At 37.7% G+C, this 25,601-nt stretch overlaps 1 protein-coding gene across 1 annotated transcript in view; it reads right to left on the bottom strand.

Moving 5' to 3' along the window:
- Positions 1-25,601, bottom strand: part of MAP3K15 (mitogen-activated protein kinase kinase kinase 15) — a 115,173-nt gene that overhangs the window by 33,441 nt on the left and 56,131 nt on the right. Inside the window, exons 7-13 of the mRNA XM_081278355.1 lie at positions 18,284-18,454; positions 15,449-15,561; positions 15,050-15,209; positions 13,497-13,647; positions 11,725-11,832; positions 1,846-1,895; positions 77-172 (exon numbers count right to left, since the gene is read on the bottom strand). Of these exons, the coding sequence (XP_081134481.1) occupies positions 77-172; positions 1,846-1,895; positions 11,725-11,832; positions 13,497-13,647; positions 15,050-15,209; positions 15,449-15,561; positions 18,284-18,454 (849 nt within the window). The remainder of the gene's footprint in view (positions 1-76; positions 173-1,845; positions 1,896-11,724; positions 11,833-13,496; positions 13,648-15,049; positions 15,210-15,448; positions 15,562-18,283; positions 18,455-25,601) is intronic.

Consider the following 25,601-nt stretch of genomic DNA (forward strand, 5'->3'; position numbering starts at 1 on the left):
CATCTTCACAGCAAAGGCCCTTCAACAATTATTTACTATCAATAGATTGCAAATAGCTAAGTCAGCTATAACTCACCTACTACACTGGTCTTCAGTGGAAAAGTAGATTTGAAAGTCATCAGAGTTATCATGGACATAAAGAAAACAACACCGTTCATCAAACTTAGATAGGCTGTAAAATTGCAAAACATAAGAATGCTTGTATGTAAGTTGTGACACCAATTTTAAACTTTTGAGAAAATCTAGTAACAGATTTTCTTTCACTTCACAAATTCCTGATTCATTAATCTTTTAACACAAACCCCACATTTTGCCTTTTATTTCTCTATGAAATTTAAATACCAGAGAACTTTATCTTGTTTGTGTTTGAGTTCGCATTTACAACTGACTTTTACCAATGTGTATCAAGAACTTCTTCTATACTCAGTGCTAAGCAGAGCAGAAAAGGGTAAAAACCATCGTCCCTTGTCCTCTAGGAGTTTAGAATCACACACACAAAGACAGGCAAGGTATTTATAAAGTCATTTACTGTGGTATCAAAGGAATTTCTAAACTTGGAAAATATCAGGACACAGTATTAGTGGTCACACAAGGTTAACAGAAATAAATACTTCATCTTAGTTCAAGAAAGGTCTTTAAATATTCTCTGGTTCATTTCCAACCCAGTGTGGATCCAACTCCACAGCACCTCAAACATAATATTCAGCTTGCCTGAACATATCCAGCAACAGAATGTCACTACACCCCATTTGCTGACAGATTTCACTGTTAGAAAGTTCATTACCCACATTGGGCCAAAGCCTCCAAAATGGCTCTCACCCTGCCAGGTGGCACTATGAAGAATCAGGCTAGATTCTCTTCCACAATTAGCTCTTCAAATAAAGCCACTTCATCTGGTCCTTTCTAAGTCAATTCCTACTGAGTACAAAACTTAGACCATTTTTCATGATATAGATGACATGATAAATAATGGGTTGAAACAGCATCAGTCCAGAGTGACTAAAAAAAAGGTACAAACAGAAGGTCCTCACCTACATATTCTTCTACAGCTTCATTACTGAGTAATATAGTTTTGAAAATCTTTAACATATTTGGGTTACACTGGGTTTTCTGGGTAATATTAACCAAATGTACTACTGTGTATTTAAATTATTTCCCTCCCTCAAAAGTGATGTAATCATTATTCCAGTTGAAGCCCTAATGTGCTCAGGACAGAATTATAGTGTGACCAGAGATAACTGGAGACTTATTTAGTGGCCTGAGGTAGTCATAGAATCAAAGAGAGGACAAAAAGTTCTAGTCCAAGTTCTTGGATTTGGTAAAAATAGTGAAGAAAATGGAATCCACTTCAGAACTATTCCCACCCTTGAAAATGCTGGCAGGGTGATAAATGCAGCAGAGATGTGTTATTGCTGCTTGGAAAAAAAACACAAATGGTCACCATTCCTGAATAAAAAAGCAAGAGCCACACTTCTCCCTGGAGTACACTACCTCACTCCCTCCCTAATAACAATATCCCTGGTTTCATTGCTCTGTCCAAGAGATCCCACCCAAGTGCTATTAGCAAATAACTCCTGGATTGATCTGAGTACTTGAATATAACTTGTTTGAGACAAGAGTTTCTTCTGCTGGATAGGAGAAAAGCCACTATAATAATCCAAGAGATTTTTACTAGCAGCACATTATGGACCTCAGGCAGGGCAACAAAATAGAAAATAGTTTATTTTGGGTTCAGTTAAAAATAAGAACATCACAACTCATGAATAAGTGGTAACCTTAAAGTGCATCAAACATTCACTATTACGTGTATTAAAATAATAGTTACATTTTCTTTTATGTTCTTACCTTATTCCTTTAATTGAAGAGGCTGCAAAATTCCATTCGTGGATTTGTTTCTGCAAGTATCAAAGACAGAAGTCCATAGCTTGTTTTTTTCCAAATTAAAAGATCAGTTTTAGTTTCATACTATAGTCAATCATCTCTACTACTTTATTTTCAATAGTGGTTAGAGTTTAGAGCAATATACTTTGCATAACTTGGAACACCTGAAATATTTTCTAATGTATTATAAAAATCTATCTGTGCTTGGAACCAACTCAGCTCCAACTTTTCATAGTTGTGTAAATGGGAAATAAACTTTTGAGAGCTGTGAAATAAACTTTTTGAGAGCTGTATCTCTAATCCAGTTTAGTGAAATACAAACTTGAAATAAATAATTTGAGATATAAATAATAAGCATACAATAAATGCATAAAAATGATCTTTCATATTCTATTAACATAGCAGGCAAACTCTAAAACAGGTTTGAGAATCATCCATCTAAGTTGAGTGTCTTGCAAAAACGTTTGGAGAAGTAAGACTATGGTAAATATTGTTCAGTGTTCATTAATCTTCATTTCCTTTTCTCCCTGGGCACACAGCTAAACAACATTTCCCATCCTCCCTTGCAGGTACATGGGGCCATGTGGCAGAGTTCTGACCAATGAGATGTGAGCAGGAGTAAGAGTACTACTTGTAGGTGTGACGCATAAAAACCTCCACAAAAATCCTCTACTTTCTCTTTCCCCAGCCACTTCAAGATGGAATGGGGACCCTTCCAACCCAGATATGACATGAGGCATAGACAAACTTTTATCAAGATGTTGAGGTTTAGGAGCTATTTGTTTTAGCATCTGGCCTATCATGACTAATAGAAAAACTGTACCAAAATGTACTTTCTTGGGAGGTAGGTACCAGGGATTGAATCCAGGGGTGTGAGCAACATCCCGAGTCTTTATTTTTACTTTTTATTTTGAGACAGGGTTTTGCTAAAATTGCTTAGGACCTTGCTTAATTGCTGAGGCTGGGCTTGAACTTGCAATCCTCAATTTCCCAAGTTGCTGACATGCACCACCCATGCTCACCTCCAAAGTGCACTTTATTATCTATTTATTTATTTTTATTAGAGCTTTATGGTCATACATAGTAGCTGGGTTCATCCCAACAACTCATTCATGCATAGAAATCAATTTCTGTTCATGACCCCCACTTTTCCTTCTCCCTTTTCCCTCCCATCCTGCTCCTCTCCCTCTTCTTCATCTAGTCTATATGCTAGACTTCTTTTCGCTCATCTATTAATTTGTATTTTATTGGTTCATTCTGTAACTTTATCCTTCCCTCCACCTTTCCTTTATTTCACTCTAGCTTCCACATATGAGAAAACCTTTTGAGTTTCTGAGTTTGGCTAATTTCACTTAGTATGATATTCTCCCTTTCTATCCATTTATGGGTAAATGTGATACTTTTGTTCTTTTTAGTGGCCAAGTAGAACTCCACTGTGTGTGTGTGTGTGTGTGTGTGTGTGTGTGTGTGTGTGATTGCAATGTCATACTCTATTCATCTATTGACAGACATCTGGATTGATACTATGCATTCGCTATTGTGAATTGTGCTGCTATAAACAATGATGTGGCTGTGTCACTATAGCATGCCAATTTTAGATCTTTGGGGAAAATACCCAGGAGTGGGATAGTTGGGTCATATGAGGGTTCCATCCCTAGTATTTTGAGAAATCTCCAAACTGCTTTCCAGAGTGGTTATACTAGTCTGTAGTCCCACCAACAATGTACAAGTGTTTTTTCTCCCCACAATCTCACCAGCATATATTGTTGTTTGTATTCTTGATCATTGCCATTCTGACTGGAGTAAGAAGAAATCAGTGTAGTTTTGATTTGCGTTTCCTGATTACTAGAGATGTTGAATATTTTTTTTTCATGTATTTATTGGCCTTTTGTGTTTCTTCTATTGAGAAGCTCCTCTTCAGTTCCTTTGTCCATTTATTGATTGGGTTATTTGCGAGGGGCATGGTAAGGTTTTTGAGTTCTTTGCATATTCTGGATATTAATCTCCTTTTGTAGGAGTAGCTGGCCAGACTTTCTCCATTCTCTAGGCTCTCTCTCCATGCTTTTAATCATTTCCTTAGCTGTGCAGAAACTTTTAGTTTAATGGCATCCCACTTATTGATTGTTGTTTTTTTTCTTGTGCTTTGAGGGGTCTTGTTAAGGAAGTCTGCGCCAGCACCTATATGATGGAGTGTTGACCCTATGTTTTCTTCTAGCAGTTTTAAGGTTTCTGGCCTAATTCTATTTTGATTTGAGTTTTGTGCAGGGTGAAAGATAGGGGTCTGATTTCATTTTTCTACATATAGCTATCCAGTTTTCCCAGCACCATTTGTTAAAAGGCAGTCTTTTCTCCAAGACATATTTTTGACATCCTTGTCAAATATCAGATGGCTATAGGTTTATGGGTTTGTCTCTGTGTCTTCTATTTTATTCCATTGGTCTTCATTTCTATTTTGGTGCCAATACCATGCTGTTTTTGTTATTACATACTCTGTAGTATGATTTCAGATCATATATTGTGAAGTCCTGCTTCACTTTTCTTGCTTAGTATTACTTTGGCTATTCTTGATCTCTTTTTATTCCAAATGAATTTAAGATTTTTTTCTAATTCGGTGAAGAATGTCATTGGTATTTTAATGGGGATTGCATTGAATCTGTATATTGCTTTTGGTATTATGGCCATTTTGACAATATTAATTCTGCCTATGCAAGAACATGAGATATCTTTCCATTTTCTAAGGTCTTCTTTATTTAATTTATTTCTTTGGTGTTCTATGATTTTTCACTGTAGAGCTCTTTTAGCTCATTGGTTAGATTAATTCCCAAGTCTTTTATTTTAAGGTTATTGTGAGTGGGATGGTTTTTCTGATTTCTTCTTTGACTGAATCACTGTTGGAGTATAGAAAAGCAATTGATTAATGGGTGTTGATCTTGTACCCTGCTACTTTGTTAAATTCATTTATAAACTCTAAAAGTCTTCTGGTCGAGTTTTTTTAGATCTTCTAGATAGAGGATCATATCATTGGAAAACAGAGATACTTTGACTTCTTCTTTTCTTCTTTCTGTACCTTTGATTTCCTTTTCTTGCCTGATTGCTCTGTCTATCGTTTCAAGGACTATATTGAATAGGAGTGGTGAAAGTGGACAGCCTTAGCTTGTTCCTGGATTTACTTGGAAATGCTTTTAGTTTTTCTCCATTTTGTTGAGAGCCACAGCCAAAGGGGCCTCAGCAAACTTCCAGCTGCCAGCAAACTTCCAGCTGCCGGCTGATGATTGGCTCACAGCAGCCCCAGCAACATCTAGCTGATTGGCTCCTCTGCGGTGATGTTCATTGGGCTGTTTCCCCGCCCTTCAGACTGCCAGCTGATGATTGGTTCACAGCGGCCCAGCAACATCTAGCTGATTGGCTCCTCTGCGGTGATGTTCATTGGGCTGTTTCCCTGCCCTTCAGACTGCCAGCTGATGATTGGCTCACAGCGGCCCCAGCAACATCTAGCTGATTGGCTCCTCCATGGAGCTGCTCATTAGGGGACTTCTTTGGCTCTGCCCACGCGACCCAGCCAATCAGCCTCAAGAGCAGGAGGATTGTGGGAGGTGGTGAGGTTTGTGTGGGGGTGAGAGGCTTGGGGAAGCCGGTGGTGGCAGTTGGGCTCTGAGGGTTTTTTCCCCGAGGAGCTGTTTTGTTTGGCGTTTGTAGTTCTAAAAATAAAGTTTGTTTCTTTTGACAAGTGGCTCCTGAATTGTGCCCAGCCAGACTGCGGCACCATTTAGTTTGATGTTGGCTTTGGGTTTGTCATAAGTGGCCCTTATGATGTTGAAGTAAGTTCCTTTGATCCCTAGTTTTTCCACCATTTTTTAACATGAATGGGTGTTGGATTTTATCAGAGGTCTTTTTTGTATCTACTGAGATAATCAGAATTAAGAACAAAAAGCACATGATTAAGTGATGAGTCACACCTATTGATTTGCATATGTTGAACCAAGCTTGCAACTCTGGAATGAAACCCATTTGATCATGGTATATTATCTTCTTGATGTGTTTTTGAATGTGGTTTGCTAATATTTTATTTAGGATTTTTGCATCTATGTTCATCAGGGATATCAGTCTATAGTTTTCTTTCCTTGAAATGTCTTTCCCTGGTTTTGGTATGGCTATATTAGCTTCATAAAAAGTATTTGGGAGTGTTCCCTCTCCTTCAACTTCATGGAATAATTTACAGAAGAACTGACACCAGTCTTTCACAAAGGTCTAGTAGAACTCAGCTGAGAAGCCATCAGGTCCAAGGCTTTTCCTTTTTAGAAAGATTTTAATTGCTGTTTCTATTTCATTACTTTATATTGGTCTGTTTCATTACTTTATATTGGATTTCTATATCTTCCTGTTCAATTTGGGCAGGTCATGTGTGTCAAGAAATTTGTCCATGTCTTCCAGACTCTCCAGTGTTTCAAAATAGGATCTGATAATCCTCAGGATTTCAGAGGGATATGTGGGATATCTCCTTTTTCATCCCTAATCTTGTTGATTTGCTTCTTCTCATTCTTTCTTTTGGTTAGTTTGGCTATGATTATGTCAATTTTATTTATCTTTTCCAAGAACCAACTCTTTGCTACATTGATCTTGTATATCATTTTCTTATTTTCATTTTCATTGATTTCAGCTCAAATCTTAATTATTTCCTGTCTTCTACTGGTTTGGGGGTTAGTTTGTTCTTCTTTTTCTAAGGCCTTAAGGTGGAACATTATCTTATTTATTTGGGATCTCTCTAATTTTTTAATGTAGATACTCAGTGATATAAATTTTCGTTAGAACTGCATTCATACTGTCCCAGAGACTTTGATATGTCTTCGTTCTTGTTCATTTCTAAGAATTTCTTGATTTCTGTTCTCATTTCTTCTTTGATCCATTCTTCACTTAATAGAGTATTTTTCAATCTCCATGCATTTATGTGGCTTTTATTATTTTGCTTGCTGTTGATTTCTAGCTTCATTCCATTATGATTTGATATGATACATGGGATTATATCAGTCTTTTTTGTATTTGCTAAGATTTGCTTCATGGCCTATATAAAAAAGTTCCAAGTGCAGCTAAGAAGAAGGTAAATTTAAGCTGTTTTGGGGTGGAATATTCTGTAGATGTCTGTTAGGTCTATTTGATTTATAGTGTTGTTTATGTTGGAGATATCTTTGTTGATTTTTTTGTTTTGATGACCTATCTATTGGTGATAAGGTTGTTTTGAAATCTCCCGGTATTATTTATTATGTTGGGGTCTATTTGGAATTTAACGTCATGGAGTATTTCTTCCATGTAATTGGGTGCATTGACATTTGGGGAATACACACACATACACACATTGAAAGAATTAAAAAAACTAATTTAAGAATATGTATATGTAAAAAAATATCTTGGTGTAGACTAGAAGGCTCCATTGAAGTAGTCAAAATATTTGACTGGAATGGGTGGTCAATATCTATCTTTAATAGTCTTATCAATTATTCTTGTATAAAGTACTGATAGAAAGAACAAGGTATGGGGGATGTTAACCCCTTCCTGTTATTGTGTGGCTGAGTTACTAGTTATAGTGGCCTAAGATTGAAGCTGTTTGATATAAGACTCAATTTCCCTTCTCACCAGCATGAGATGGGATGGGTAAGTTGTACCGTCAGTTTGCATTTTGACCCTTCTGTGCACACCCAAGGTACTGCTTCTGCAGTGCATTCTGTGAGGGGAGATCCAGCAGGTGGTGCTGGGACCTACTTGGTCTTCAGGTCTTGCCTGTCTAGGTTGAAAGATGCCTTCTTTGGAGAGACTAGGTGGACCTGCCCCTAAGCCTAGACTTTAGCTTGATTATTTCCATGGGTTTAGTTCTTGATTACTTCCCTAGAAATCCAATCATGGATCAGGGTGACCATGATTGTACTCACTTTTGCCCAGGAGTTCAGCTTTCCCAGGTGTAGTTTCTGAGTGTATTCACCTCATACCTACTCTGACTTCCAGGCCAGCATATGAGCCACCAGACACAAAGGCACCCCTTAGACCTTATAACTGAAGTCCCCCTAGGTACAGTCCACTCCAAGACAATTTCTCTTCTGTTATGCCAGACACTGCCGAGGTTCCTTGTTAGGCACCTGCCAGGACACTATGGCTTTCTCTGTGTGTGTTTTTCCTGATCCACCGAGTCCCATTCATGTCACAGTGGGCGTGCTTACCCCAAAGTGGCTCCTGGCTCCTCTTTCCCTGAGATACCACCGGTACTCACTTATTTAACACCCTAGAGTCCTTCTCAAGGACCTGCATAGTTTGCCACCCCTTGGTTCAGATAAGTTCAGGGAGGGTTTTTGATATTAGATTTCTCCACACCAAGACACCACCACACCACCTGAAACGCTGCTTCCTCTAGTCCCCCTCCTTTGCCCATGGTGGGTTGGCTCCCATAACCCTCTTTTGCCCACCTTGTTGAGAAGCTATGCATCTACTACCTTGGTCTCATGCCACAGAGCAACTTGGAAAGTCATCTCCTTTACTCTGCCATCTTCCCAGAAACTCCAAAGCACACTTAAAAAAAAAAAACCAACTTCATCCTCTTACTTTATTACCATTTCTTGCCCTTAAACTGTACAAGGTTAAGCCTTGGATGGAATGTCTAAACTCTAGTTTCAGAAAAACCATAGGCTACAATATGAATACATCACAAGTGTAAAAAAATAATATTAAACAGGAAAATCCATTTTGTTGGCCTGAGGTTGCTTAAAATTGATCCCTGGTAGTATTTACACTACAGGAATCAATAAACACTAAAAATTAGCCTCTATCCCCAGAAAGTTGGCTGTTCAACATTTACTAGCATATTACTGCCTTCCTGCTTTCAGTGAATTTCTGAATTCTTGGCTAATAAACCAGGAACTTAATCTAATTTAAAAGCAATGGTACAAGGAGTTGTATATATGTATATGTGTTCTCTTTTTATTATCCATACATAGTCTACCAGGAGAAAAAATGCAACACTATGTAGAAAATGTCATCTCACTCTAGGCAAATCTGCTTGCTTTTCACAATCCATACAATTTCAAAATTGTAAATGATGGCAAACGTTTCAAAGGATTCCTCTCAGAGAAAAAGGCAATTTATATTTCTCTCAGACAACTAGGAGCACTTATGGAAAACATTTCATCAGTCAAGGAAAACTAACATTTGCTATGTATATAATTCTTTTCCATTTCTTATTACAGACTATATGCAAAGCAAAACATTTACAACCAGTGAGATATATACCAATGGAAATTTCTATTGAGAGTCAGCAACCATTATAGGTTTCAAATGAGGTGGGCTGAGTTGGTAGAATTCCATGAAATCAAAACCATTTCAGCTTTATAAGTATAAAGAGTTACTTTAATAGCATCAGTTTTTTTCTGGAACTATTTATCTAAATATCTGGTATTTTACATCTATATAAAGAAAGAGTGAGATTACAGACCCCTATTTTAGAAATTCTCTTTTATGAGAGTGGTATCAATGATACAAAGAAAATAAGCAAGGTTGGTGTCTGGTAAAGGATTTTCTGAACTGAGAACAGGGTGCTTCATGGAGATGGCACTTAGAGGTCTGCACAAAGACAGCAGGAGCAGGGGCTACTGAGGTGTGATCACTTTGTAAAAACTCTATCAAGCTATACATTTATGATTTATGTACTTTTTGTGTGTAAGTTACACAGACCAAATATCTCTTATTTGAAATGTTTGAAACCAGAAGTGTTTTAGATTTTGCAGTTTTTCATATTTTGGAATATTTGCATAGATTTTTACTGGTTGAGCATCCCTGATCTGAAAATATGAAATCTGAAATGTTCCCAAACCTGAGACTTTCTGAACATAGATGTTAAAAAAGCTTCAGATTTTGGAGCATTTCAGGTTTTTGGATTAGGGAGGCTCAACTTCAATAACAGGTTTAAAAAAATATACCCAAAGAAGCCAGGCTTGCTGGTGCATGCTTATAATCCCAGTGACTCAGGAAAGACTGAGGCAGGAGGATCACAAGTTTGAGGCCCACCTCAGTGAGCAAGACCCTATCTCAAGACCTTATAAAAAATAAAAAAGGGCTGGGGATGCAGGTCAGTGGTAGACCACCTCTGGGTTCAATCCCTAGTATATTATAAAAAAGAGAAAAAACACCCAAAGAAGAGGCAAATTAAATAAAAGATGTGTGCATTCTTCAAATGAGATTTATCTGTATGAATGCCATATGTGCACTTTATCATAGGTTGAAAAAATATATGCTTTTTTGTACTCAGATATTTAATGTACAGAGTGCAGGATAAAAACACAAGCACATCATGCTAGCTTGTCCTCACTAATGGCTGCTGACTATTTTCAATGATAAGAAGATTAGTCTAATGTTAAATATTGGACAAGGTTATTGGCCCTCACTTGAGATATCATGAATAGATCTGATAAGGAGTTTTTAATATGAATTGAGCCTCTGCTTATTGTTTAATGTTGTAAGTTATTTGTGAAGATATTGGTTATTTTTACCTGATTACAACATTATCATTCACACTCTTGCTTCCAGGAAGAAAAATAATCCTCTTTGCCAAGTTAATGGCAGAAGTCTTTTCACACTCCATGGAAACACATGCACAGCAAATAAATCTATCTAAAGTGTTTGTCAAAGGTGCTATGTTTCTTTATTAAATGCAAAATTTATGAAAGAACAAACTGATGAAGTACTTTAGATAAAGAGACGAAAATATCACCATTACCACAAAACATCAAGCCCAGCCAGCATTTCTGTAATCTTGTGTACTATTGGTACGAGTACAAACTAGAATGGTATAATTTGATAGCAACTATCAAAGTTTTAAATACATGTACCCTTGGGTCCAGAAAGTCCAATTCTAGGAAATCTCTGCTTCTGAAATGCTTCCATGAGCATAGGATGCACACTAGCATACCATCAGAAGAGTTAAAAATCAGGGACCTAAATATGCATCAGTAAGAATGAGGTGAAATAACAGGTTCATCTAGACCACAAAATATACAATATGACATGAAACCAGGGAATATGACACTTAAAGAATCAAGATGGATCTGTGTGTGCTACCTGAAAAACTTCCCATGATGTTTGCATGAGTTTAAAAGTTACAAAGCAATAAGTATATGCTTATATGATCACACTGTAATGTAAAATGCCTTTGTGAATAAAACTCATATAATATATATTATACATATATAAGTGAGTTTAGAGAAAAGATAAGGGTTATCCAGTGAGTTTAGAGAAAAGATAAGGGTTATCCACTCAATCACTGGGGGTGGGGATGGGGATAGAAATGGAAACAAGGTCTGAGAAACATGGAGGGATTTTCTCTGCATATGCCCTATCTACTTCCTTATGATTTCACTATTTAAAAACCTGTACTTGTCATATATTTGAAAATATTACATATAAACACATATATGTCCACTTACAAACCCACATATGCTCCCCATATATGCATATACACAAAACATAAAAATGGAAAAAATCCAGGGGCTGGGGTTGTGGCTCATCGGTAGAGTACGCACCTAGCACGTGTGGGGCACTGGGTTTGATCCTTAGCACCACATAAAAATAAAATAAAGGTATTGTGTCCAATTACAATTAATACAAAATATTTAAAAATAAAAAGGGGAAAAATCTGCTTCTTTTCTTTCATCTGTGATTATACCTTCTCATACAGTTCTATATTTCAGAAGTTGAGCATGGGTGAACTATACTTTCCAACTGTAACACACACATTCTTCCTAGTTGAAAATTGAATCTTTGATTAAATAATAGAGAAGAAAAAGAACTGCTTGTGACTTTTTCCCTTACCATTTCTGTGGGTGATACATGCCATAAAGAAACTGTTCTCTCCTCAGCTTCACTGTTGATAGAAACATAAGAAGGCTGGTAGACTTTGGTTGGCTCTATCACCAGAACCTAAGATAAGAAGATTCTTGTAAGACACGTGAATCTAAAACAGGTGACCCTACCCAGAGAGGAAGTGGGAAGATTTATACTCAACAAATAGTCTTCAAAAACCAACTATGCTAAGCATGGCTTAAGGAGCCAAGGGTATAGCTGGGCTGTGATTCAATGGGGTGACAGAGCACCAGATAGGGTTATGTAACCTAACGTCATGTAGTGTCTTAAAGAGAATAAGGCAGAAAGGGGAGGGGCACTTCTTCAGACATGGCAGCCAAGAAAGGCCTGTCTGAGGAGATGACAAAAGAAAGAGGGAGGAGGTTGCAGCTTTTGAGAGAAATAAAGAAGCAGAAGGAATGGATGGCAGGTCCCAAGTCTGTAAAGGAGATGAAAAGTGAGTGACATTTTCATTGGTAAGGTGTTATTTGGTTAAGAGAGTAAAGGAGGGCTGGGGTTGTGGCTCAGTGGTAGAGCGCTCGCCTAGCACGTGCGAGGCCCTGGGTTCGATCCTCAGTACCACATAAAGATACTGTGTCCAACTACAACTAAAAAATAAATATTTTTTTAAAAAGAGAGTAAAGGAAAGGGAGGAGGAGGAGGAGGAGGAGGAGGAGGGAGAGAAAAGGGGGCAGGTGGAGAAGTGGGGAGAGAGGGAAAAAGAGAGAGTTGTGGGGGAGTAGGAATACATCTTCAAAACAAATAAAGCAATATGTTTAAGACAGCTAAACCCCAAAAAAGCTTTCACAAGTGTCCATTTCATTATGGGTTTGTACCTTTCAGATTTGAAATTTTCATAATTAAAAGAAGATTTTAAAATGTATTACACAGGAACAAAATAATTATCACAGTCCTTTCCAACAACTCCATCTTTTATTAGGCACTTAATGAAATTCTTAAAAACATGTTCACAAAATCTCATGGCATAAATATGAAACATAATTACTGAAGTGCAATTTCCAGGACACTTAGATATCTTACTTATGAACCTTTATAAATGGCTATAGAATTGAAACAAAAGCTAAAAGCAATTCTGATTTTTCAATAAAATTTTAAATATTAATCAGTGGCACTGGAGGCAAACCAAAGCTTAATAGGAGACAGTTTTAAATTCCATGTTTCTATTGTTAGGACTATATTTTTTAAGAGCAGGATTTCTCCGCCTTGGCCTTATTGATAGTTTGGGCTAGATATAAATATATTTTTTATTGTGGGGGCTGTCTTGTATATTGTAGAATGGGTAGCAACCTCCCTGGTCTCTAGCATGCTGGTGACCAGTAGAACAACCTCTTCCCCCAGGTGACAACCCAAAATGTCTCCAGACATTGCCAATGTCCCTTGAGGACATAATTACTCTAAGTTGAGAGCCATTACTTGAGAGGATATAGCCAACTTTTCCCCAGGGAGTTGATCTATCACTTGATGATTCTGCATAGGATTGGTAGTTATTCTAACATATGAAATTACAGTTTTCTTCCCTTTAGAGTATTCAATAATTAAGGTAATAATAATCCTAAGTTTCTTTTGTCTATCTTATAAAGTGAATTTAGTTCTGGGGACATAGCTCAGTGGTAGGGAACTTGCCTAGCATGTGCAAGGCCCTGGGTTCCATCCCCAGCATCAGGAAAAGAAAGGAAGGAAGGAAGGAAGACAGGAAGAAAATTGAATTTAGCATAACTTACTGGAAATCTGAGTCCATTACTAACTTCATTTGTGGCTTCAAAAATTATATCTAACCAGAAGGTGAGCCGTTCTTGCCTAGGTGAATGTTCAATAATGGGTTTCTTGAAGCGCCGAATTAATAACAAGTTCTGAACTAATGATCGCAGATACCTGGGGGGAAAAAAAATCACAAAACCCCATAAATCAGAACTGAATTCACGTGTACTCCCTTTAAGACTATCTACCCCAAAGCTTTATTTACTTAAATGCATATTCTGTCACAGTACATCATACACAATCATTTGGCAACCATATAACTAACGAAAAGCAGCCCAAACAATAGGCAAAATAAGTAAGTCCAACAAAATCATAAAACATGGCTTTTTACCAACATTGGCCTAAACCTCAATTTTAGTACATAGCATCCAAGGCATAGTGACTGGAAAGCATGCTATAACTCTTAAACAACAAAAAGCCAAAGTGTTTCAGCTATCAAGCTTTCTGGCTATTGCTGGAAATCCCCTCAAGTAAAAAAAAAAAAAAAAAAGGCAAGCAATTCTTAAGTTAAAATTACAAAATAGCAAACTTTCAAACCCATTGTCTTTTGTTTTTAATTAAACTTTTTATTTTAGATCTAGGTGGAGTTGTAAGAAATAATACAGACAGAACCCATAAATTCTTGACCCAGTTTACCTCAATGGCAACATCTTTTCCCTCCCATCCCCATTCTCCCCTTTACCACTAATAATCACTAATCTGAAACTCATTTTTTAAAAACTTAAGACTCTGACCAGGTAGATTTTGATGCTATGAAGTCTTGACTCTGCCTATACCTTTGCTGTCTTCAGGCAAAGTGAACTTTTTGAAGTATAGTGATCAGGCAGTAACATTAACTATATTTCACAAAGTACTAAATGGAGATGGTTCAGCTGAAAGCATCATAGTATTATTTTTCTCTTTGAGGATAAAGTCTGGAGCTATCCTAGAAAGGCAAGCCAGCTAGACTCCAACCAATTTGTTTGGGTACTCACCAGGCCTCAATTGTCCAAATTTTACTCATTCCAAAAAAAGATCTGGCCTTTGACTGAATACTGAGGCATTACTTCTAAATCTCTGGAGTATTCTGCCTGTTTCCCTGAAGCCTTGGGCCATGTCACACAGTTTCTGCTAAAAATATGAGTCATGGTGGAGGCCTTAGGCCACTCACTGTATGAGTTTGAATACTGGAGGGGCTGGACACTGAGGTCTTAAGATCAAGCACATGAACATTCAATGCCTACACGATTCACCTCCAATAAAAACCCTGTACATCAAGGCTCAGTAAGTTTTCCTGGCTGGATATGCTGCAAGCATGCTGTCTCTATTGCTGCTGGGAGAATTAAGCACTGTCCATATGATTCCACTGGAAGCTTGTACATGGTCTTCCCATGTGCTTTTTGCCGTTGCTGATTTAATCTATATTCTCTCATCGTAGCAAACCATAACTGAGTATAACAGCATTTCTGAGTTCTGTGAGTCCTTCTAGTGAATCAGATATTAAGAAGAGTGATGACAAAGCACAGACTGGACTTACCAGACTGGAGGTTTCAGCTTGAATAGCCTCTCTGCTGCTTGCACCGCCTTCCCGACATCATTGGCCAACATGCTGACAGTGAAGAACTGGCCAACATCCCAGTAATTGTTCATTTTCTCCAAGCTCCCTTTTCTTCCCAACAAACTATTCAGTCGAACACCTTCAGAATTTGAATTTTTAATAGTCATGAAAAAAAATCTTCCTAGTTTCGGTCACATCACACAAGCCTTTGAGCAGAGGACATGTGGACATTTTACTTTGGCTGCTGTGTCTCAGGTATGCTATCAGGTAGTAACTGATTGTTTCTTTTGAAATATATTGCTAGTTATTTGAACATAATTTTTAATGCTAAACTTGTATAACTGAAACATCAACATCTGCAATAATAAAAAGCATTACCTATTTTCCTTAGTTCCATGGAAGTTTCAAATTGTTGTCCAGCAACAATCAGCAAAACTGCAAGGTTAATTCCCGAATAAAGAGATGACTGCAGTTCAAACCCCTTGCGATACCTATAATTATAGAAGCACCAAATTCTTATTATATCATCTTATTCTATTAGAACAAAAATGTGTAGATAATGATATAAACTACCTTCTTATGAAAATATTTATTACTTTGTTATTTCATGGTTCTCTCTTTCACCTAGATGAACATGCAGCTCTCCAATGACTTTTTCAAGATGTTGTAATAGCAGTGCTATAACTTACACTAGGGAGTTTGAAATTTTTCTTCAAAAGGCTTATGTTTTTGTAATGAAAGCCATAATGATCATATAAACAGGGAAGTCACTTTAAAACAGACAAAAGAAATGTAAAGTCTATTATAATCCTATCCTCAAAAGATGACCACAATTTGATGTTAAAATCTTCTTTTTAAGCTTTGACTCCAGTTGTACATTCAATATTTTGTGATATCAAAATAGCATCAATCATAGGCTATTTTTCTGTATGCCATTTGTTTGTTTTCTTTATCACAACATGGAATTGTTTTTTCATATATAAAGTCATGATGCCAGAATCCTGGATGGTTATCAGGGCAGCAACAAAAAGGGACAGGAGGGGCAAGGATCTATCACATTAGAATAAGGAATAAGATACAAAACTAGAAATACTATTTTTATACAAAAAGTTAAGTTCCTTTTGCTGAGAAGAAACTTTTTAGTTTGAGTCCATCCCATTTATTGATTCTGGGTTTTAATTCTTGCACTATAGAAGTCTTATTAAGGAAGTTGGGGCCTAATCCAACGTGATGGAGATTAGGGCCTAATTTTTCTTCTATTAGAAGCAGAGTCTCTGGTTTAATTCCTAGGTCCTTGATCCACTTTGAGTTGAGTTTTGTGCATGGTGAGAGATAGGGGTATAATTTCATTTTGTTGCATATGGATTTCCAGTTTTCCCAGCACAAAAGAAAAAAGTTCCATTTCAACTATCTTCATTCTTTTCTCTTTGTACAAACTTTCATAGCAGATTTATTTGTAATAGTCCAAATCTTATTCTTTTCTATACATAAAAAGTTTCTTTCTTTCCCATGAGCAAGTATGACTACTATGATCAGGAAAAAAAAATATTCAATCAATGATGTAATAACACAAACATATCTTTAAGTGGCACTGTTAATACCAAGGACTTATAGTAACAAGAGAATTCATCAATAAAACATTACTTCTTAAAGGGAGAAATTATTATTTCTATCAGTTAAAATATGGCTTTATGAACTTTAGAGAATAATACAAGTAACTTCTATCAGTTAAAATATGGCTTTATGAACTTTAGAGAATAATACAAGTAACTTCAGACCAACCAGAGGACACCAAGAAAGTCCTTCCTATCCCAGTCAACAAAATTTCAACCTTTTTTGCCCCACATATCTTGGGAATTTAAAATTCCATATCCTACCAAGTTTGCCTTTTAAAAATTTTCTTTTACAATTAAATGTTATACTGAGGTGGGTGTTGTGGTGCACACCTGTGCACCCAGCTACTCAGGAGGTTGAGGAGGATTGCAAGTTCAAGGCCAGCCTCAGCAACTTAAATGATTTGGACTCCAATCAGAGGACTGCAGTCCCAGATTTGCCACTAACCATCCCTGTGATCTTTAGCCAGCCCCATGACCTTGAACCAGTCACCTATCTCCCTGGGCCACATGCTTCACATCCATACTTTAGGGTTTGGGTTAGATGATCTCCAAGGTCTTATCCAGGGCATACATGCCCTGATCAAAAGACTAAGCTGCATTTATTCCTGTACCTACCACCACTACTTTCTTAAGTAGCTGGGGAAAAAAAAATCTCCTCTGACTTTTCTGAAGGAGTTACAAGCAGTGATTTCCTGATCTGGGGGTTGAATTTTTAGCCACCAAAATGGGAACCCAGCTTACTATTTTAGCTTCCCTGCTACTCTTCTTCTGCTTACTCCTCACCATCCATAAGTGTGTCCAGCATGCTTCCTCCTTGGAGTCTTTGCCTGTGCTGTTCCCTCCACCTCACATATTTCTCCACAGTTATCTGCAAAGCCCACTCCCTCACCACCTTCATGTTTTTACTCACCTTTACTACCCGACCTATTTAAAATTACAGACTACCCTCTCAACTCTCCTTTTCTTTCCCCTGCTTAACTTTCCCCCATAGCCCTTGCCATCAGCTAACACCCCATACATTTTGCCTTATTTACTTTTCTGACTTCCCTTAACAGCAAGGTGCCTGAGGGCAGGGATTCACGTCTGTTGTGTCCACATTCCACATTTCTACCATTTAGAAAATTTCTGGCACAATGTAAGCCCTCAATAAATATTTGTTGAATAAACAAATAATGAACTGCTCACTGGGAAGATAATACCTTGACAGTGGTGGATAAGATTCTGGAAGGAAGGTTGGGGTTGTAGCTCAGTGGTAAAGCATTTGCCTAGCCTTGGTGAGGCAATGGGTTCATTCATCAGCACCACATAAAAACAAATAAATAAAGGTTAAAAAATATTCTAGAAGGGGTAGCTGGGAAGAAGTGTGTTGAGCCTTCTTCCTGCCTCATAAATGAGTGAACTTACAGGAAGTGTGTTTTCAAGAGAAAACCCTGTTTTCATGGCTTTCTCTCAGAAGAGGGAATCTGAAAATTCCCAGACCACATTCATTGCAAGGTTTTTTTTTCACTGCCAGTGGATGGACACACATATGCACATAGGGAAAAGACCTAGATGCTTGGCCTATGTGATTCTGTGCAGAGATGCATATGCTACTTACCACTCAATGGCACTGTCTCTGCTGGCAGCATCTTTGCAGTCTGAATCCAAGAAGATATCCTTGTAGATCCTCCCACACAGGCAAAACATGTCAGGAGCTGGGTGGTCACAGTTCTGCAGAACCTGGAGCATGACCTGAAGAGCTTTCTCACGGTCACCTGCACTGTTTCTCCTGAAAGATACGTAAGATCACAAACAGCCCAATCAAGACCAAGAGTATATGTGCACTCATCCTACTGGAAGATTGGAGGTGAGGATGATGTGCTTTAATAGAAAAAAGAATCAAAGTAATACTTCAGTTTTCATTTTCAAAAGCAGCAACTACTTAGGATATATATTAGTAAATCTCATATAAGTATACTTAGTTCCTACTTGATCCTATCTTCAACAAATACATTGTAAGACAAAAATAAGAGAAGAGGAAAGTGATGTAATAAACCACAGAACAATTGGCAAAGTATGAACACAGACAATGAGGAATTTTTGTTGATTTTTAGGTATGACACCTTAATCATGATTATTTTATAAAAGTGTCCTTGACTTTTAGAAAGACACACTGAAACATCTATAGGTAAAATGGTGTACCTCTAATTCATAAAAAATCCAGTGATGGAGTACAAAGAAATGGGGGTAAAGGAGAACCAAAACTAATCATGCAATGATACTTGCATAAGTGTAATAATTAAGCCTTTATTTTGTCTCTGAATTTTTCCATTTTATACCTTGGTCCTGTTTTTTTTTTTTTAAGTTGTTGACAGACCTTTATTTTATTTATTTACATGTGGTGCTGAGAATTGAACCCAGTGCCTCACACATACCAGGTAAGTGCATTACCTCCGAGCCACAGCCACAGCCTTGGTCCTGTTTTGATATATGTGATCTTCCTTCTGTTTGTCATATAGAATCTAATTTAATGAGCCTGCAAACTAGATCTCTTTTTGCATAGCCCATCTATGGTATTTAATTTTTGAAGTGCTAACAATACCAACCCAATTCAAATTTGCTAAAGCACTTAAATAACTTCTAATGTCTATGTCAAGAATATGGAAAATATTAAAATTCTAATGAGTTACAAATTTTCTATACCTGGTATAACCTCATTTGGGGATTTGAAATACACATGATTCTGCAAAAAAATGTATAACTCAAATGCTTAATTACTGATGTGAGTTCAGGTTGAGTTTTATTTTTGTTTTCTAGGTTTTTTTTTGACAAGTTATATCAAGATTTCCCTTAACATTTTTCATTAACTTGAAACTTACCCTTGTTTCTCAAATAAAAGATCTTTTTGAGTATAAACAAAACAAAAATCAAGCATCTAAAAAAATGAAAAGCAAAAAGAGATTTTCTGCTTAAAAGCTACTTTTAAGACAGGTGCTAAACAGCTAATCGCTTTAGTAGTTAATAATCAGCTTTCAGATCTGCTTATCATTTTCAGATCCCAAGGTATCCAAGAACAAACCTATAGATAAAGACTCCTGTGTTTAATCAGTCAGCAACATCTGTTTCTGGCAATAAGGTCATTTCACAATGAAGAGAAAGAAATGATGACAGTGGTCTGAACCTTGGCTGCATATTAGAATCACCTGGGGTACATCCTGGACCAAACAAATCTGAGTCTCTTATGTTGCACTCTCTAATTCAGTATGCCTGCATCACTGCTAAATCCACTGGTCAATTCTCAGTCTTTGTCCTAATTGACCTACATATGCATTTCATCTACGTGTATTTAATCAAACGGTGCAGTTAACATCTGTATAATCCCTTCTCCTAGGACTATCTTCCTTTGATTTGCAGGACCACATTTGCCTGAATTTCCTCCTTCCTTAGTTCAATTTTTTGGTTCCTGCCCATCTCTCTGATCTTTTAACATTGGAGTATTCCCAGGTACAACCTTTGGACCTTTTCTTTTATTGGTAACTGTACAGATCCCTTGGTGATATAATCCAGTGCCATGATTTTTCAAACCATCTATATTCTGATGACTTCCAGTTTTCTATCTCCAGCCCACACCTCTCCCCTATACTCCAGACTTACATACAAAAATGCCTTCTCAGCATCTCCCCTGCAGATCTAACACCTTCAACTTAACACGTACAAAATCAAACAATCATCCTACCAAAACTGCTCTTCTCACAGCCTTCTCCACCTGGTTTAGCAGGCAGTCCATTTTTCCTTTTATTCAGATCAAAAAACTTTAGAGCCATGTTTGATTTTTCCCTAACACCCTATATCCAATCAGCAGACACAGTTGGCTTTTATTTCAAACCATCTCTCAAACTGGTCCACTTCTCATGATGCCCACAATTACCACCCTGCTCCAAGCCAACATTGTTTCTTGCTTCCACCCTTACCTCTCTACAATCTAATCTCAACACAGAAGTGACTGATCCTCTCCACTATATGTCAGGTCAGGTCACTTCTCTACTCAAAACTTTCTAGTGGCTCCTATCTTAGAACACATACCATTTTTTTTTTCAATGGCTTACAAGGCTTTACAAGATCTGGCTCCCAGTTATTTCCTCCAGTCTTATTTCTCACCTCTCTTACCATCCACTTTCCCATCACCTACTCTGCCTCAGCTGCACAAGCCTCCTTACTATTCCACATACTCATCCCTCTATCTGGACTATTCTTTCCCCATATATTTACATGTCATGTTCCTTGCTGTTTTCTGATCTTCTCTCCATGTCGCTTTATAATAAATAAGGCCTTCTCTAAGCACCCAACTCAAAATTACAACCTCCCCTGCCCACCAGCCCTCCCTGTCACCCTAACCTATTTTAATAATTTTACATCTCTCCTCATTTCAGAAGGTAAGCTCCAAGAGGATAAGATTATTTTTTTGGTCTACTCTATTTATTACTGTGTGCCAGTGCAAACTGGATCTGCCACACAGTAGATGCTCAATAGATGTTTATTAAATGAATGACAAACTGAGCAGAACTAAATGTACCGATGTGGAAAGATCTCCAACTATTGATTGCTAAGTGAAAAAGAATAATAACAAAATACTTCCTATATGGTCCTATATTTTAAAAACCCTACAGTATGACACTTTTAATTGCATGTTAAGTGCATAGCAAATTGTCTGAACTGACATACATCAAACTGACAAAAGTGGTTACTTCTGGAATATGAGTGGCAGCAGAAACTAGAGTTAAGAGGAATGACTGCTTCAAGTGTTTCTTCTTCTTTTCACAAGACGATGTAAATACTCACCTATTATTTATGTAACAAAATGAACAGAATAAAACCAGAACACTTTATTTGGAATTACCTAATGCTAGATCTTGGTTATTTTTACGCCATTTACTACCCATGTGAATTTTGAGCAGGTCCCTTTCCCTTTCGGTGCCTCACCTCTTCATCTGAAAAGTAGGCTTGACTTTGCTCACCTCACAGAATTAGGGTGAGCTGCAGGTCTGCCAGAACATTGATTTGCCACTTACCATCCTGTCTTCCTGTCCACATTTTCTTATACTGTGTGTCCATAAGAGGAAGTCCATACCACAGGAACCACACTTCCAATAAACCTTCTTCCAAGCCAGTCCTGAGACTAACAAGTAAGATGTCTCACTAGATCAATCTCCTTTCTAGAACAAATTTTGTCTTGGATCACTCCCAAAAACCTTATATGAGATTCCTTCCAATTAGGATATAGGAGATATGAAATGCCTTCATTCCTGTGGTAACAATAAAAACTCAGACAATACAACAATCACACCAAGGAGAAGGAAGGAAGCCTTGAAGTACTAAATTCCAGTGCTACAAAAGTTTCCATACTTGCTTGTCATTCTGGGTACTTATGACTGGAAGAGGGAGCCTTTGATAGAAAGAGATACTTTGCAAGGACAAGGAAAAAATTATCCCATCTTTAGACAACAGCATGGGACACCATCTGAAGCATCCCTAAGCAAAAACAAATCACTTGGCCTAACAATGCTGTTTCCCCATATTCACCCCCTGTATTTTGGCAAGAAAACAACAGGGAAGGAGATGCTCAAAACCAGAAAGTCATCGCAGGCACCACCACAGCACCTGGACTGCAGGCCCTGCAAGAACTGAATCCAAAGATATCAGAAATAGCTCAAATATTGACAAGACTGAAAAGGTAGCAGAGGGACAGGAGGTTGGGGGTTGGGCTAATCACAGGTGAACTAAATCTAGTTAAAAGAGTACAGTGCTTGGGCTGGGGATGTGGCTCAAGTAGTAGCGCGCTCACCTGGCATGCGTGAGGCCTGGGTTTGATCCTCACCACCACATACAAAGATGTTGTTGTCCTCCAAAAACTAAAAAATAAATATTAAAATTCTCTCTCTCTCTCTCTCTCTCTCTCTCTCTCTCTCTCTCTCTCTCTCTCTCTCTCTTTAAAAAAAAAAAAGAGTACAGTGCAGTCTCTAAAAGAATCATTAAAAATCATATATGCTGGACTGGGATTGTGGCTCAGCAGTAGAGTGCTCGCCTAGTATGCGCACAGGGCTCTGGGTTTGATCCTCAGCACCACATAAAAAAATAAACGAATGGAATAAAGGCATTGTGTCCAACTACGACTAAAAAAAATAAAATATTAAAAAAACACATATGCTAATCACCAAGCCTGTGAAAGGGTTCCAGTACTCAGAATAGCAAAACAAAATCATACTTCAGTCTCTAGTTCTTTTAATTAAAATGTACAGACTACCATAAAATTATGAGTTGCAAAAGAAGCAAGAAACTGTGACCCAATAATCAAGATAAAAACCTTCTACTGCCAAACTCTGAAATTAACCATAACACCCAGACACTCATTATATGGGTATCTCCCAACTCTACATCACAATTTACCATTGTCTAGTGGGAGGGATGATAGATATTAAACAAGTATACACAAAAACATGAATGCTAGGAGAATGATTAATGACAGGAATATCATTTTCAGGTACAGTATTCTTTGCAATGGCCACTTCTCTCAGAAAAGGACACTAATACTAGACCCTGAATGATCACTGAAATCAGGTAAGCAATGAAGGAAAGAGTATTCCTGGCAGATGAAACAGCATATTCAAATACCTACAGATGCAAATATCTTACCACTCTTCAGACTAAAAGAAGGTGAGGGTAGTTAGAGAATGGCAAACCTGGAGGAGCAGAGTTGGGGTGGGAGTGAGGCCAGGCCACACTGAGCCATTTCTCTTCCTCTTCTGCAAAGTTTCTCAAAGGCTCTGCCTAACCAAGGACCTCCTACCCAGAAGAACTTAGAAGCTCTTCTTCAAGTTTCCTTTTATTCCAAGTGGCTTTCCAGAGCCTAGTGCCTTCCAATACACCTTCCCCTAAACATCTAAACAGCAGCTATCTCCTGATAGGCATGCACTATCCACTGGGCATCCTCACACCCCCCTCCCAAATGTATAAGACAACCAGAACATGTTCCCTGAGTCTTTCCCTATGCACCCCTGCATGCAGTTAATAATCCCCTAATGGGCTGGCCACTGGTCACAACTTCCTTTCATCTGACTTGCAGGGCAGCTATTCTCAAAACTACAAAAATAGCAATATTGTTAAAAATAATAGTGTGTCATCTGAGGTCACTCTACAGGATCTACACTAACACACTGCTAAAAGAATGGGTAACAGGTAATTAATAATAGGTACTTTCTCACCTTAGAGAAGTCCTCTGGTGATTAGCATTGATGTTTTCTTTGGATCAATGAAAGAGGCAACATTTTCCATCTGTTCTTAAAGGAGGGATCATGTGGGAATTTTCTCTATACAACGATTCTCTCAAGCTGCTCTGAGAAGCCCAATGTGTGCATAATTCAGAGAGGTACTTCTAAAAGTTTTCTGGTCAATAATATACTTAAAGAAATAAAACTTTTTAAATTTTTTTTTAGTTGTAGATGGACATAATACCTTTTTTATTTTTATGTGGCACTGAGGATCAAACCCAGTGCCTCACATATGCCTAGCATTCTATCACTGAGCTACAAGCCCAGTCTCTCTCTTTTTTTTTTTCCAGACAGAGTCAGTCTTCCTAATTTGTCCAGGTTGGTCTCAGACTCTTGGGCTCAAGTGATCCTCTTGCCTCAGCCTCTCAACTAGCTGGAACTACAGGTGCATGCTACTGCACCTGGCTTAAAACACTTTTGAATAGAGAAATATATCTCAGCAAATAAAAATCTTAGAGTAGCCAAGCAACTAAGGCATCAATACCTCTCAAAATCAGAGCCCATTAAAGCATATTGCAGATGGTTTCTGGTGTCTTCTGCTGAGCAGAACAAACCACTGTGAGAAACTAAAATGAAATTTTCCCATGGTTCTACACCAAAGAGAAAGCAGAAAGACTCAGATGTTCACCAGAAATTAGTATTTCAGGAAAAACGACTGATGAGATAAAGAAGGCATTAAAGATAAAAATGTCAACTCCAATGTTAATAGTGAAGGTAGCAGACAATGAGGGCATGCACATGCATTTTCCTGGGCACACATACTTTATGGGTATTGTGGCTCTTGCCATTCTCCAATCTCCAGAGCAGCCTGCAACCAGTGGTGGAAGGGAGTTAGCAGATAAGTCCCCAGCTTCTCCCCTTGGGTGAGACAACTGAAGCATGTTCTATAGAGTCTCCCAAGTTCCCTGAGAGAATAGTACACTTAGTTTCCCACAGAGGCAATCTGCTCCCTATCATATTCTCTACTACTTTTCTTTCACTTCCCCTTCTAAAGTGTCCTAGGATCACCTCCCAAATACAATATTTGATCCCAAATTCTTATTTCAGATGCTGCTTCTGAGCAGAACCTAGACTATGACTCTAGAAGTACACAGAAAGTTCTTAGAAAAACTCATGATAAAAATAACAATCTTAAATTGCTTTGAAATTAATTCCCTAACAACAGGAACAACAACAAAAGCAGACAGAGTCTACGTAAGGTGACAGGCAAATGATTTGAGAAAAATCTGGCATTTAGTAAGTATGGGCTTTAGGGGCTGGGGATGTAATGCAGTGGTAGAATACTTGCCTAGCATTTGTGAGGCATTGGAGCCGATCCCCAGCACCATCAAAAAATCATAAATATGCCTTCTGGTAAACCTGTGTTCTTCTGACAAATTCTTTATTGTTTAAGTTAAACATTTTTTAATACATGTGCTACTAGAAAGCATATGGAGGAGATTTTACTCTCCCTGAAATGGTGATATAGCTGAACTTATATCCACCTAACAGGACTGAGATTGCTGATAGGACAAAGGATACATTATAAAGAAAGGGGCTCAAGAAATTTGTCTATGATCATTTAACTAATAAAATACTGCTTTAAGTTACAGACTTATAGAACTTTTGAAA

Source organism: Spermophilus citellus, assembly GCF_964194105.1.
Source record: "Spermophilus citellus genome assembly, chromosome: X".
NCBI lineage: Eukaryota > Metazoa > Chordata > Mammalia > Rodentia > Sciuridae > Spermophilus > Spermophilus citellus.